This window comes from Glycine max, chromosome 4 (assembly GCF_000004515.6).
Source record: "Glycine max cultivar Williams 82 chromosome 4, Glycine_max_v4.0, whole genome shotgun sequence".
Taxonomy (NCBI): Eukaryota; Viridiplantae; Streptophyta; class Magnoliopsida; order Fabales; family Fabaceae; genus Glycine; species Glycine max.
Genome location: NC_016091.4, coordinates 5693845 through 5710684, shown reverse-complemented (window position 1 = coordinate 5710684; position 16840 = coordinate 5693845). Strand labels below are relative to the sequence as shown.

Here is a 16840-nt window from a genome sequence, read left to right as displayed (position 1 = left end):
TAACTTATTAATGATTTAAAAATTAATTTACTAAAAAAAGAATACACATATATATGTTGTGTCAACCAACATTTACATCACCAATCAATTAATGCTGTTAGATGAGAACAATAACTAAAACAAAAAACTTCAACTTTAAAAAACTAAAATAAAAAAGAGTAAAATGAAAAGCACCTTACCATGACCAAAAAATTATTCAAACCTAAAGACCAAATTTAGGGTCTCTTGTTTAGAGTGTGAATGTGATGATGAGTACCGAGTTAGGGGCATTATGGTCAACAAAAGGTTGTAAGAAAACAAGCAGCTGTATGCTTGGGGCTTTGTGTTGTGTAAGAGTGAAGAGTGAAGAGTGAAGAGTGAAGAGTGAAGTAACAAAACAAAAAGAGCGGAGGGAAAGTCGTGGGAACGAAGAAGCCAACAAAGACAAATCAAGGTGAAAAGGAAAAAGCCCTTATGCTTTTTTGAGTTTGTTTCTCACCAGCTTGAGTTGTTTAGGTTTGTGCAAAGAACAAAACTTTGTTCACTTTTCCATTTCCTTTTAACCTTTCAATCTTCTTTTTACTTTCAATTTCTTTTTTATGTAAGATTCTGGTATATATATTATACAAAAAGAGAAATATACCAGCAAGTTCATACCACCAAGTATGAATGTCATAATTCCAAAGTGAAACTTTCAACTTCATTCACTTAATGCCATTTCGCACATTATATCTTTTGGAAAATTCAAGATGGCAAATGCTAAAAAAAAGGATTTTTTAATAACCAAATATTCTTCTTGTTTTCTTAGGCCAAGTGCTTTCCTCGCTTTACTCAATTTCCACGAGAATAGATTCTCCAATCTTATTCTCTGTGTGTTACAAAGTAAAATACTTACCTTGGCTCCTTCTCTGCATTCTGTGCTACATTGGCTGTGGATTCTTGTTCATAAAAGGGTTAAGACTTTTTTTTTAAAGAAGTTTTTTTGGCTCCTTATGTTTCTATCTCCTTTTCTTGAGTGCCTTTCACTTTCTGTCAATTTTCAACGAGGTTTTGGCTAGTGCTGTAAGCAGGGTAGCTGATGCAGATTCATTGATATTATTCTTTTCCTTTGCCACCCTCACATTTGGTTATAAATAGAGATTGATGTTGTTGGTGCTCTTCATTGCAGAAGCTCATCTTAAGCATTGTGGCAGACCTGAGTGAGCATTTTTTGAGTGGAAAATATGAGCTACAGTGGCTCCTCAATGAGTTCTGGTCAGTTTTGTGATTCCACATTTTCATGCCATCTTCATTGCCCTACATATGCACACTACATTTATTGATTTACTAGTGAACCTTTCTAGCAACTCTATCATCTAGGATTTCTGGCATTTTTTAAATGAACTTTATTGCTGCCATGTTTCAGGTAGTGGATCTTCTAGAAGGACATTTGAGTTTGGAAGGACCCATGTGGTCAGACCTAAAGGGAAACACCAGGCAACTATAGTTTGGCTACATGGCCTTGGTGATAATGGCTCAAGGTACATTGATAACAATATAACATGAATATCTTATGCAGTTATGGTTTAATGAGGGATGCTATCTTTATTAGAATTGGAATACATCTGGAGATTTATTTAAGGGAAAAGTTTTCTACTTTTTGAGCTGGTTGGCAAATGGAATTAAAAGTTTGTATTTTGAAAAACTCATTGTACTCACAGCAATAAACTGCCATGTATTTTCTCAATGTCTGTCCTTGTCAATTTTTGCATGGTTGAACAGTTTGGCGTTGGTGATGTTTGGAATTTTATATTTGTATAGGTTACTCGTTTTTCACTGGCTAACTTAATTGAGTGGATACCTTCTCATGCTTGAGAATATGCCTTCAATGAAATGGTGGTGGTGGATGTGTTTTCTTTTAATAAATTTAATGGAGTAAGGGAATGTCAATATCTTGTCCTCTCCTGGTGATGTTTGTTTATTTAATAAGTTCCTAGACTCCATATCCTCTTTTGGAAGATTCTTGCCAATTTGATTTGGTGGGATGACACAAAGGTACTGCCAACCAAAAAAGTACTATAAAATTCATTTTATTTCATTTTCTAGCTTGAAAGTTTGCAGTAAAGGAAACCTTGACTCTGAGTTTTTATGTGCCAAAAAATAGAAAGGGGACCACATCACTGTCTGTGTTGTTACCAAAACTTAAAGGCATGTAGATACTAATCACCAAAGGATACATATAGACCCGATGCTTAAGTAATAAACTCTTGATTTTCATAATTTTGAAATCAAGTTGATTAGTGCTTATATTCATATTCATATAATACAAATTATGCCATTTATTAATACGTGGTCCCAAAATTAGGTAGGGGTGATATAATTCTAATGTGTATTTAATCTGTACTAGCAGAACTCTTAGCTCATAAATAGTTCTAATATTTTTTACTTTAACTTGTTTGTATAGCTAGTTGACAAGTTCCAGATTAGCCTATGGTGAATAAAATGGATTTTATTTTGTTTTGCAGCTGGTCCCAACTCTTGGAAACTCTTCCTCTTCCAAATGTAAGAATAAGCATACTTTGTAATTTTTTCAGTAGCTACTGCACAGCTGATGTTTCACCACATGCTAGTATGCAATATTTGGAAAGCACGTGTACTTGATAATCAGTTGCCATTTATTTTCTTGAAATTTATGTTACAGATTAAATGGATTTGCCCAACTGCTCCTACACGGCCTGTAGCCTTATTTGGTGGATTTCCTTGCACTGCTTGTAAGATTCAATGCTTGAAATTCTACTGTGTTCACTCGAAAACACCATTGTTCTCTGACTATTTTCTTTTTTACTACAAAATTTGCTTCTACACTGCAGTGATATATGTAGTGTTCTTTGCTAACTTACTGTATATTCAGTATAGGACTATAATGTCAACTTGTTTTTAACTGTCAAGAACAGTCTAATTTGATTGAGGCATCTCTACCAGGGTTTGATGCTGGGGAGATTTCAGAAGAAGCTCCTAGTGATTTGGAGGGGTTAGATGCTTCTGCAGCACACGTTGCCAATCTTTTGTCAACAGAGCCTCCAAATAGTAGGTTTTCCATGATCACTTGAGAAACTCATTGATATGATCTGCCATAGTTTTTTTGCTTGATGGTATGATTAACTACAGGAAAGGATCCTCTCATGACATGATAGGTCATGTACAAGTTTTGTATGTGTCTTTCACCTTATTAATTTTTATAGGGCCCCATTTATTTAATATCCATCATGAGAGAGATTGACACAAAACTTGCACATGATCTTGTCATGTGAAATTTGAACATGAGAGGATCCATTCCCAATTCACCACGTTAACTAAATTGGTAATAGGAAATGTCGTAACAGAAACTGTTATATTAGTCTCTAAGATCACAAATACAGAATACATCTCCCTACAAACAGTTGCTAACTTTTAATCTGTTTCTCCTAAGCCTTATATGGCTGGGTACATGATGTGAGCTATTGCTTATGTTAATGTAGAGTGAAAATAAAAGGGTTCTCCTATATTTCAAGTGTTCAATGAAATTATAAAACAAGATTTGAAGATTATAGAAGTAATCATGTATGTTCTAAACTATTTTTGTTTTGTAGATTCCATTTAAAAATTCAATATGGTATTATAGTTGTCCCGTAGAGAAATTCACTCTATTGATTATCCTTTGGCAAGTATTCATACCGTGAGTACTGTCTAATTACATGCATACTTGTTTGAGACTTTGGGAAAAAGAGATAGAGCATTTTTGTTAAGAAAACCACAAGAACTTGTTTAGATGTATGCTTCAGTAGCAACAGAAAATTACTTTCTAATTTCTATTCAGCCGCACAGAATCTTGTATGATGGTATAACAAGAAAAAATTGCAAGCTTAAAAGTCCATAAAGTTTTCCTGAGCCGTTGAAATAACTTTCCACATTTGCCATCAATAAGATGTTTAGATTTATATACTTCTACATATTGAGTGAAGTTATTGAAGTAGTATTTAGTTAATTAATAAATTAGAGCAAAGCCAGTTATTACATTTATATTGTATTCATGGGAATGTTTTAACTTTTAACTAAACTCAAGTTGCTAGTGATTTGACTTAAATACTACTGTTTACTGTACAGTCAAACTTGGTATTGGGGGCTTCAGTATGGGTGCTGCAACTGCACTATACTCAGCTACATGCCATGTTTTGGGGCACTATGGTAATGGAAACATTTACCCTATCAACTTAAGTGCTATTGTTTCTTTAAGTGGCTGGCTTCCTTGTTCAAGGTTTGGTTTCTACCATTTGTCATAGTGAATATGTAAAGAGCTATACATTATATAATCCACTCAGAAGCTTCTAATTGATCCAGGACCTTGAAAAACCAAATTGAACGATCACGTGATGGCATAAGGCGTGCAGCATCGTTGCCCTTATTTCTCTGCCATGGAAGAGGTATTCATAAGTTCTATCATTTATCATTATAGCTTAAAATTTAAATTGTTATTATTGGGAATCTTTTCCTTTCCAGTTTCCACTTAGTTGGCCTGCAGACAAGTTTTGTTTTTCTAATCAATAAGACAATAATTCAGAATTAAACATCTTTCTTAATACATGTATATCAAAGTTGAGATTCTAGTTTTATTCTTTCTCTGGTCAATAATCTGTAGTTTTTTTTTTTTTTGGAAGGCGTCAATAATCTGTAGTTCTGCCCTGGTCAATAATAACTCTTAGGCACAAAAAAACAAAGAAATGCCTTGTAGGAGTTATTGGTCAAGACTCTTGACCTAAACTTAATACTGTCTGGGAAGTGAACACCTTGCTTGAGTTTGTCCTGACTGACCACATGTTGCAATTACCAGTCTGAAATTCGCTGATTCTTTTATTTACCATGCCAAGATCTTCATTTGGTTCAACTTTTTGACAAATGTGAATTATCAGAACTTCTAAAAAAAATTAGTTCATTCTTTACAAATTGGTTCAACTTTTTTTTGACAAATGTTCATTCTTTGACAAATGTTCTAGTTAGTACTAGTAGCCAAAATATTCTTTGGTTTCATCTTGTGTTGTAGTTAAGACTTCAAAGTTGTATGATAAAATCTTCAGTCATGCAGGATGGACCTGATTTTATTCCTGATCAATACTTAAATTGTTATTGCAGGTGATGATGTGGTTGCATATGAACATGGGGAGAGGTCTGCAGTGACCTTAAGTTCATCAGGATTCCAGAATCTTATATTTAGGAGCTACAATGGGTATTCTTCTTTATTCTGCAAAGATTATTACTGTCATATTTGCGGATGACATTAGTCTAATGAATAATATATTCTTGCTTTGCAGGTTGGGTCACTATACAGTCCCTGAAGAGACTGATGAAGTTTGCAGGTGGCTAACTGCAAATTTGGGACTGGAGGGGTTTCGGTTGAACTAGAGAAATAAAGCTCAACAAGGTCAGATTATAAAACCTTAGTTTTAGGCAATGAAAGAGGGGCTATAGAATACATAGTGGTGTGGTGTAGTGGGGTATATTGGTAAATGGCATAGCCGCTTTGTTCTCTCTCTTATATTCTCATGGTACTAAATAAATGTTTTTGAATCCAAGGGTCACTCACTATCTTTATTGCTTTGGGATTTGGGAATGCTTTGGTGGAAGGACATGGATAGTTTCCTTCACATCCAGCAAATTTTGTTTATTTCATTCGGGCATGGATATGTAGTATGTTGCTTTCTGTATTCATATTCTGTCTAAATAAAGTCAAATTTTAGTAAGTCATATTTATAAATATTGCCTATGATTTCATTATAGATATATGAACAGAAAAAACCTATGGTTGTTGGTGGGTATGTGAATGATGACAATGTTTCTGTGAAACGTCCGCAAACAATTTGGACCCTGCCTCTCTATTCTTGAGAAGGTCCTCCAACAAATGCTTACTTTCCTAAAGTTGTTAGTTTGGATTAAAGTCTGTAAAATGAACTTTATTTTGCAAATTGAGTTTGCAAAATTTGTTCTTTCTTTACTTTAACTTCAATGAGTTTTAAGGCAAAATTAACGTTAAACTCAATTTATAATCATATTCAACTGAAAATCAAATAAGAGGTTTTTTTAGTTTTATTTTACTTTTTGAATGGATGTTGGAACCTCTCAACTGAAGATCAAACATATTCAGTAAGGTTTTTAATTGAAATTAAATATTTGGTTTTATGACGGAGATTTTTAAGATTAAAACCCACGAGGGAAAACAATCATGATTACATTAGCTAAAAGCGGAAAAATAAAGAAAGGATGGAGCGAAAATGCGAAACTAAAAATCCCCCCTCAACAAACTAGCCAAACTTTGACTTGGTTCGCTTCTCGGAGCAATGTCTCTATACATAAGAAAAAATTCTAAATTATTTTTTATTGTAGAATAATTGAATATAAGACATTAAATGTTTGGGATAAATCAATGTCAACAATGTTAAATGTTACGAAAGTTATTTATATAAATGCATTATGAACCCATGTGTTTACTTGTTATTGAATATATAGTAAATTAAGAAATAAAAAATTAGAACTTCAATGGAAATCAAAGATGGTTGGTGTTTTATACAAATTCGTAGTCTACACAAAAAATACAAAATACATAGTGAAAATCAATATATAGTAATAGTCTTCTCTAACAAAACAACTGAAGCATACCACCCACTATACATTTAGGCATGAAATCTTCTATTTTTCAACAAGGTTGCAATATGATTGTTTTTTTTAAAAAATCATTTTTGAGCTGCAAACTTCAATGGGCTCATCAGAATTTGATGGAAACTCAAAAAGAAACGGGAGTTGGGCTATTTATGTATTGGGTTAGTTTCGACCGAAAAAGATACCGCGCTCGTGATAGTGGGTCCCAGAACATGATAACCTCTTGTGAGAGATTCTATTTACACTTTTATTTTCTTTCTTTGCACATCCTTTGCGTTTTTGTACTTTTAACTTATCCAAATCAAACCAAACCAATAATATTAATAAGGGTGTGCGTGTTCATTATATAAAAAGGCTAACATGACACTCATTTAAGCATTTTATTTCATATACACGTTTCATTGAAGTTTATATTTTAAAAATTGAATTTTTATGTTGTGTTTGGCTATTTGCTATAGCTGAATCGATTAAGTCTTAGGGTTTTATTTGATGTATTTTCTCTAATTTTGTCTTTACATATCTTATTTTTCTCACGTACGGGTTTAGAAAACAATTATATTAGTGATTTTATGAATATAACTATGACCATACTTTTTTCCAAAAAAAAAAACTATGAAACATACTATGAAATTTAATATTTGGAGTTTAAGACATCCATTAATAAGAAATTAAAATGTCTGTAAGAATGCATCAGTCAAAATTGAATCATCCAATCTAATCTAACTCAATCTGTAAGGGGTATGTTTAAACTCCACACTAAATTGATCAATCTAATAGTCTACACATGCCTATAATTAGATGGACTGACATTTAACCTCTGTTGCTTAAATTCACAGTTAAAGAGGTTAATTTGCGGAGTAAGGCACCCATTTCTTTTAAAGAGTTTGATGCTATACAATTGTAAAATAATTTTAGATTATCATTTAATTATAAATCATTGATAATATATCTATAAAAGTTAACAAACTTATTATAAATAATAATTTATGAATGAATAATAATATAAAATTATTTTATATCGTTAGTCTTTTTCCCCTCTTTTTTAAATACTTATTTTTTTGACAGATTTAAATACTTAATTTATGGGTTGACACAATGATTCTCATGTTGATGTGAATCTAAAAAGGATTTTTTTTAATGTGAAAGTTAAAACACTTTTGAAAACATTTTTACTTTTCATGTGGATAAAACTGCAAATTTTCTAATTACATTCATTTAAACTACACGTTTTACAAATAGGAATTACAATAATTTTTTGCATTATCTATTATTTTCTTAACACGTCACCCATCTTTTTTTTTTAAGATTCTCATGCAAGGTAAATTAATTATTGTATAATTATATCATTTACAACATTTGAATATGATTATGCCACTTGACTCCATTTTTTTTCCAATTTGATACATTTTTAAGAATTAAAAGAGACAAAAAAATCCACCTTCTCATTTACCCAACAATTAGGACTTGTTTGAATACACGTTCCATCCTATTGACTCACATTCCAAATTACCATTTTGTGTGAAGCAACGTAATTTCTCAATGTTACTTGAAAGTTCGTTTGAGGAATTGAAACGAAAAAATAAACACACACTTATTAGGATTTGTGCACAATTACAAAAGAAAAGTAGAAATCCTGATCCTAGAAAAAATAAATCCGGAGTGCTTATTGCAACTCTCGTTTGATAAAATTTTATAAATTTTCATTAAATTATTAATTCAATTTCATATTTTAAATTAAAAATATTTTTAACGTAAGAATAATGGTGACAAGAATAGAAACAACTAGAATTGTCATAAAAATCGACCCAGCCTAATGGCCTGACAGGCTAGTCCAGGTCGAACTTATTAATTTGCTGTCCAAAAAGAATCGGACCCATTTTGCCTAACCTAATGAACTTGACTAGGTCGATAAAATGCAAGTCTAAAAATTATTGAGACTATTTAGTTTGGTATTTTTTTTCTTATAAAATACACATAAATTAATTAATGTAGAAAGAAAACAGTCAGTTTAGCTTGACTCGACGAGCTAGCAAGTTAGTGGCCCATTAAAAATACATACTTTGAGTAAATCACCCGTTCGGTAGATAATTTTTAGTTTATAACTTTTATATCATCATTTGTATAAGTTATTTCTACGATTCATGGGATAAATGATTTACTTTACATATAATAGTGTTTTTTTAGAAGATACAGATAATAGTGTTGATAACCTGATCAAAGTGTCAAGATTTGCCTAGCTATCCTTTCGTCTAGTCAATTATAATTAATAGTCTTGACTTATCAAGAGTTTCAAGTTAAATCCTTTTATTAATTAAGTTCAGTCCATGTATGTTCAACTTAAGTTTTTTTTTTTTTCAAAAATATTTTGTCAAAAAGTCCTTTAAAAAACTGATTATTTTTTTAAAAATAAACTAAATTAAACTCACATACATTTATTTAAGCATTCGCTTTCTTCAAAATTATTTAATAATATTTAAAATTTATTATAAGTCATTCAATTTATCGGAAGTAAAATGATTGAATAATATATATGCATTATATTAATAATAAATAGAAAAATATTATCATATGATTACCTTTTAATATATTTTATTTTTTTCTTAAAAATAATAAAACATGAGTTTTTAGTAACATTGCATGTGAGCTTTGTATGATTATAGTTTTCAATAATTTATGCAAAACTTTAGTAAAATAAAAATTCCAATCCCTTGGCTTTATTTAGGTAGTTTTTGATATATATATATATATATATATATATATATATATATATATATATATATTCGAGAGTTGAGAAATGTTATTTGAAGCTTATGATATTTCAAGTAATTTTGGTAGAAAACTGTGTAAAATCAAAGAAGATGGACATTTGGGGACTCTCAGAGCATATTATAAAAGATATTGGAGGTCTAAAAAGTAAAAGAAAAGAGAAAACTTTTATCATTCTGATGGCGTCACTCACATCTTTCTACCAACTCACGTGCATGCAACCATAAAAAAAGGAATTATATATGTAACTCTAATAATACATATATACATTTTATTCAAAGATTATATTTTTCAATATTTGTAATTGGTTTTGTGCGTGTTGTACCCAAAAAAGGTTGTGTGTATATGATACTGACGAAGACATATATATTTGGAAACAGTTAAAACTACTGTATCACATACAAAAATTTCTTTCTTCTTTTTACATGACATTACGATTTCTGAAACTAGACTTTTCCTTAAAATAAAGTGCATGTAATGTTTTTGTTCCTATATGAATATGTAAATTTTAGAAGTACACATACACATGTACGTAAGTAATAAAGCACAAAAGCGTGGGCTGCGTTTCTGATATATATATATGTAGGTTAATTTTTAAAGGCCTTAATTTATATATATAATTAATTTGAAATTTAAAATTAGTTGATAACGAAACGAGAATCAAATATATCTGTTGGTAGTGTATACAATAATGAGATTAAATGAAAAGATAAAGTAAAGAGTAGAAGTATACGTTATGCGTCCATGGGTTTGGTCATATGGTCATGCATGGAAGCATTTCCCAATGAGAGAATCGAATCGGTACTCTCTCCCTCTCCCCTTTCTTTTTGCTTTCACAGCCTTCTTTATCATTCCCCAAGAAAAATGGTGGGTGATTTCTATTAGTTTTAAGATTTTCCTTCTTTTTATTTTGTTGGGGGTTTTCGTGCTATATGTTTTTTTTCCCTCTTTGCTATGGCTAATTTTTTTCCCCTTTAAAAAGTGTGAGAGAATATGCGATCGGTAATGAGGAAGGAAAAGAACATGACAGCGAAAAAGCCATATCAGTGTAACGAAGGGGGGAAAAAAGAAAAAAAGAAAAGCTAGATGGTCAAAATTTGAACCTCGAAGACTTCTCTTCCATCATCATCAACTTCGACTATCTTTATCGAAACTCTACCAAGTTTTGCTCCTTTCTTTGATTTTTGAACTATTCCTTCAATTCCAATCAGCACTTAGTCATCAATGAGAATCGTTTCTCTTTCACTAAGTGGCATCGTAGTAGTGCAATAATTTGAAACCAAGGACGTTCCTTGAAGTAATGGCCATGCAACTTTTACTTTAACATCGCCTACGTCTTGGAGCTATACATAATTTTACCCTCTAGATCTTCAGCATCTGACATGCACGAGTGATCCTGAACTTTTTTCAATTTTAATAATATACACATAAACACAGTTTTTTATGTTCGGTCCAAAATCTCGTCGCCACTATCATCAATAAAATCTTTCTTCATATTCAATGGTTGGGACAAAATTAAAGGGTCTTCATGTGTTACAAACAATTCTCCCAACATGAATTACTATTTGGGACCACTTTAAAGAGTAGGATTAGTAGCTTAATATTGCTTAACTGACATCTATATAACCCCCAACATGATTATACACCTTTTTTCACATCTTCGTTCTGTTTAACGATTTTATAGTACGTTGGGAAATGGGAACAAACTCGTAAAATTCATTTAATTAATTAGGTTGGTAAAGGAGGAATGGAAATTACTTATGTAGACATTTTACACTCCATGATCTTGATCATTAATTAGGTTAGTAAGATGGAGAGGAAATATGTACAAGATTTACGTAGTAGGTAGCTAGGCCAAATGTTCACGTATAAAAAAATATTAAAAAAAAGGAACATTACATAATAAGGTTATGTGATATTATAATACTTTTGACTTACGCCCAAAAGAAATTAAGCCCCAAGTACAAAAGAGGAATATTCAAAATTGAAAAGCAGCACCGATTTTTACCATATAGTTTTGTGACGACCCTTATAACTCCCGGCCAGGTTCTGAAAGTATAATATTGAAAGTAAGACATGACACCTCCTTGGCAATTATTATTTATGAATATGGGAATATAAGCTGGGCCACTACGCACTGGGGTCAACAATCTCTGATCTTAAGGTTTTTCCTTGAAATGTGAGGAATATTCATTTTGTCTTGTGATAAACAATGAATTTCGTTCCATCTTATCCAATCCTCTCATTGATCAATAACATCAAAAAGAGGAAAATTAAAAAAAGATGCACTTGAAGACCATGCGGTGATTGTAAGGTAAATTCTTTCCCCGCCACTTCACTATAAATGAGGGTCCAATTAACACATATCCACAGTCAAAAAGGTCTTTTGCTATCATTTATGGACTACAAGATTTAAAAGATAGGGCATGGGCAAAGGGCATTGTGGTGTTTGGAGGTTACAATGCATGCTAATTTGCTTTATGTGGGGACAAAAAAGAGCAGCTTGACAAAGTTGAACAAATTAGTTATAATTTCCATACTCAATTTTTATTTTTTACGTGCATGATGAGATGTTGGCTTGTTCCTATTATAACATTCCCTTTTCTTAGCATATATATATATCTATATATATATATATATATATATATATATATATATATATATAATACACACACTCTAATCAGTGATATGTCTACTTGGCATCTCCAAAAACCCTAAAAAACACTATTGTTGTATCATACTCACATACCTTTTATTTATTATACAATTAATAATGAATATATATGGGGTGTATGGAGTGGCACTTCGAAATTCCTTTTACCCTTTTTCCAAATTTAGTTTTATGATGATATCACATTGGGTTGAAGGAAGCAAATTAAAAAGAAGCACTCGTTGCTCTGCCTGCGCACTGGCTAGCTAGTTACTTGGATCTGCCCGATTTTCGAGGCCTTAATTGGCAGTATAAAAACCACCTCAGCCTCTTCACTCATCTGCACCACAAACCACATAATTCGACAACACTCTCTCCTAATTGTTCAACTTCTGGAGCTACTTCCACCCCACTAGCTACCTTCATTGTATTTTCAGTCTCCAAACTCCAAAGGTAAATATCATTCCTTCCCTACTTGTTCATAGTATTTTTTTTCCTTTTCTTTTTAAATTCTCGTCGCTAGCTTTTCCCATGCATACGTTTTCTGGCTCACTTTGGCATTTTTCTACGTTAATAAAAACATAAGAGTACATACCTCCAAGTGATTTAACTTTTATTTTGTTGAATTAATTATTATATTGAGGTGAAATTTTGATTCTAAGGACCGTATCCTAATCACATTTTTTTTAAAAAAATTAATATTAATTATTAATTTATCAGTTTTTATTAGTAGAAAGGGGTTGATAATTTGATATTTTTTGTGAACTTCTTTGTTTTTCTTATTTGTTTGATTTTTTTATATTTACTAATTAAAGATGTTAAAATAAAGAAAATATTAAAAATATTTCAAAATCCAGCACGACAGTATCCAAAACACATGAGAACTTGCATTTAATTTTTGTTTTTAAAAAAAATAGTACTCTATCATACTATTGAGGATATATAACTTTATATGTGCATGGTGGAATTTGGAAACTATGAAGGGAAAATGAGCAGACCAGGAGATTGGAACTGCAGGACATGCAACCACCTGAACTTCCAGAGAAGAGAGTCGTGCCAGCGATGCGGGGAGCCTAGGAGTGGTGGCGGCGGCGACTACGGCGGAGGCTTCGGTGGTGGCAGAGGCTCTTCCTCCTTTGGCTTCACCACTGGCCCGGATGTTCGCCCCGGTGACTGGTACTGCACCGTCGGAAACTGTGGAGCCCACAACTTCGCCAGCCGCTCCAGCTGCTTCAAGTGCGGTGCCCCCAAGGAGGACTCCTCCGCCGGACCATTCGACGCCGACATGCCTCGAATGAGACCATACGGCTTCGGCGGCGGCTCCTCCGCCCGTCCTGGCTGGAAGTCCGGCGACTGGATATGCACCAGGTCCGTATCACTTCATTTCTTTTGTATATACTCACGCTATATATCTTTTACTAGTACTAGAGTTGTTATGCTACCCAAACAAATTTAAGGGTTGCTTTTGAGTCAATAGTTTAATGAGTTTTAAGTTCCAACATACTTTAAATAAAAAACAGAGAAAGAGAAAGGTTTTCAATATATAACAATACTAAGATCCTTAAATTTTCAACTATTTTTTAATTATTATATCAATATATATAAAAATCACTATTACTTGTGCTCATTTTTTAAACATTGATTATATTTCAATGTTATTTAATTAGATTCGTGTTTTAAGTTAAGTTTATATTAATTTTTTTAACCAAAGAAATATAAAAATTATACATTATAAGGTAGAAGTGTCATGCATGTCATGTAACTTTTAAAATTTTCATATTCCTGTGTTTGTGTTGTATATCTAATATTGTATTTTAGTTTATAATAAATATATATACGTTACAGATTTATAATTAATTTGAATATTGAATGACTAACATATTATATATATAATTATCTCTATTAATTAGGATGATTTTTAAAAAATAAAAAAGTGTGAGTAAATAAAACAGTAGTAATGATATTGATGGAGTGTGAATAAAATGGGCAGGTCTGGATGCAACGAGCATAACTTCGCCAATAGAATGGAGTGTTACCGATGCAATGCACCGAGGGACTCTAGTAGTGCCAGGTCTCCCTATTCATCGTAGAGTTCCTCATCAATCCATGTGGTAATTGTAATAAACTATATATATCTTCTTGCATAACTAGAGTTATCTAATTAATGTCACCATGCTAGGTGTGTGTATATATATATATATATTTGTATGTATAAATATCATCATGTAGATCGTAGATTAGAGTTTATATGCACTGATCATCCCTTTCTTTTCTCATTTACAGGTTTGCTGTCTAAGGAGAGAATCGAGAGGCCATCCCTATTTCCTAGTGATAGTTACCTTTTCTTTTTTGTTCTCTTGCTTCCATATATGCTACTTTCTTCATCATCTCATGCGGATATTTATTTTTGCTTTTTTTTTTCTTTTCTTCCAGCTAGGAAGCTTTAGGTGAATTATGATTTTGAGGTTTTGTTGGCCCTGAGTGAGTCTGGTATATGATGACTCAGCAGCTAGCTCATGTACTTTTTTAAGTATCAACAATTTAATATCAGTGTTAATGTGTATGTTTCGAGAGGGGGCTAGCTTCTAAGCCTCATCATGACTATGATTTGGTGCAAAGATGTTCTTTATCTAACTCTCCGAGATGTGTTCAGAAAAGATGCTCTTTTTGCTTCTGTCTTTCTCTCTTTAACTCTCAGATATACACATATATACAGCTTTATATTGGGGACGTGGTCCAAGGAATAATTCATTCATAACTGTTGTCGAAAAAACTCAATGTTATAACCCATGTTCTCTTCAGTATAAGGACCACTGCGGGACGAAACCATCATAGCCAAGTTCACCTAGCAGTTTGCGTATAACCATGTGTATGCATGCATGTTTGTGATAATAATCTTCAACTTTAAAAAGAATTGAGCGCGCGCGGTTTCTTGTTTGAAATGAAGAATAAAGGGGTGAAAAATTCAATGCTAGCATCGCTGATACATTAATGTAGACATAGGTCAAGGCAAAACTAGCTCAACAATATATGCTGCTTTTATTTTTGTTTCTTTGGTGAATTGAATACTTTAGAAGATGGAGGTCGAACATAGAAAAGGAACAGCCAGCTGAAAGTTCTAAAACCTATATTGAAGAAATTATAGTACCATTTCCTTGGACGTTTAGCTAGTAATGGCAATGGCATTACTCCCTTCATTCTCCTTTATAAAAAAAAATTTAATATTTTGTTTTTAAAGATATGCAAAATTTAACTGATCAGTTACTGGAAGAAAGCACGAAAGTTGGTGTAAATTTTACTACCTTTCAATCCTTTAGAAAAATAAAATAATAAAAGCAGTAAATTAATTGTATAGATCAATATGCATGTGACATTATATATATTTCAATGTTTACATGCGCGCGCCCAGGTACACACGTGTGTGTGTCTATATATATATATATATATATATATATTAACTTAAGGTAATTTAGATATCTATTAATATATAACATACTTAATTTATTATATAAACATGTTTAATTAAACAAAGTGATGCAGTAAAAACATTATTATATTTTGAATGATGTGGAAATTTGTAAAATTTACATATTTTCCAATACAATATACAGTTGAATTGATAGAATTTATTATTTGTAAGTTTGCCAAGATTATATTAAGTGTCAATTAATCACAATTCTCTTTGTTGGAAGATCAATTCAAAATTTTAATTTCAAAATCTTTAAGATATTATTTAAATTTATAGATATTATTTTTATTTCTGAGACTCTTTTTAAAAAAAGTTATGATGTAATGCGTATAAAAAGGGATCTTTGTGAAAAAAGAAGATACCATCCAAGTGAGCGGAATTCATGTAATGGAAAGAGTCTTTCAGGTTTGTGTAGAAAACTTGAAATATGAGAGGATTTCTCAAATTTATCTAGAAATTTTTTAATCATAATTAAGATAGTGAATTCTTATGGTGTGTTTTGAGTGTTTTTCATCTAAGATCTCTTGAGTGTGAGCTTTTTTTTTTTTCCTAACACTCTCTAATTAAGTTTTAATCAAGATTTATATGTGATGTCGTAAATTTTTCATCCCTTAAAATATCATATATGATTGACATGATTTAATTGAAAAGATTCATTAAATGAATCTGTCCTTGAATTAAATAAAGATAAAGATTAGGCCATGTAAAGGAATGTTACATATTCTTTCTTATATTATATTTTTCTAGATGAGTGTTAAAGCGTATTCTCTAACACTCACTTTACACATTTAATTATTTTCTCACATTTTTTCACTTCAATGAAAGCAACTTTACACACACAAGTAGCACTACTAAATTCAAGCAACGCATAGAAAAACACACAAGTATACAGCTAAATTCGACACAAAAAAACATAAGCATACAAATAAACTCAATTAATAAGAAATTTGTTAAGTATGCTTGCATTAGAATATTTTTTATTTATTAAAACTTAATCTATTAGTATAAATATTAATTCCCTATACCATAAAAATTGTCCCTCAGTTATTACTTATCCATTTGTATTAGAAAATGGTGTATATTACCGATATACAATATAACTTTAATTAGTATAAAATTATAATATTTATACTAAAAAATCAATTGTCATTAGAAAAAATTGAATAAGTTTAATTTAGAACTATTTTTTTCTATTATTGTAATACAATTTTTCTAGTTTAGAAAGGGGAAAACCTTTGAAAGTTAACTATTTTTTTTATTGTTTTGCTATATAAGTTGATTAATTTTTTTATTAGATACTTTTTTGTAAA

The 16840-nt window shown here is 31.4% G+C and overlaps 2 protein-coding genes across 4 annotated transcripts; both read left to right on the top strand.

Annotated features, from left to right (window-relative positions):
- Positions 1–232: 232 nt before the first annotated feature.
- Positions 233–5736, top strand: LOC100811642 (acyl-protein thioesterase 2-like). Of its 3 annotated transcripts, none has more exons than XM_006577791.4 (10): positions 233–495; positions 1148–1233; positions 1385–1499; positions 2484–2520; positions 2660–2729; positions 2941–3045; positions 4102–4252; positions 4336–4418; positions 5125–5218; positions 5304–5736. In XM_006577791.4, exons 2-10 carry the CDS (start codon positions 1203–1205, stop codon positions 5392–5394), a joined length of 777 nt encoding a protein of 258 aa, XP_006577854.1. In that variant the 5' UTR covers positions 233–495; positions 1148–1202; the 3' UTR covers positions 5395–5736.
- A 6584-nt stretch (positions 5737–12320) lies between these two features.
- Positions 12321–14695, top strand: LOC100811107 (transcription initiation factor TFIID subunit 15). Its single transcript, XM_003522576.5, has 4 exons — positions 12321–12514; positions 13045–13429; positions 14052–14172; positions 14345–14695. The coding sequence occupies exons 2-3, from the start codon at positions 13050–13052 to the stop codon at positions 14149–14151; spliced, it is 480 nt and encodes a 159-aa protein (XP_003522624.1). The 5' UTR covers positions 12321–12514; positions 13045–13049; the 3' UTR covers positions 14152–14172; positions 14345–14695.
- Positions 14696–16840: the final 2145 nt, after the last annotated feature.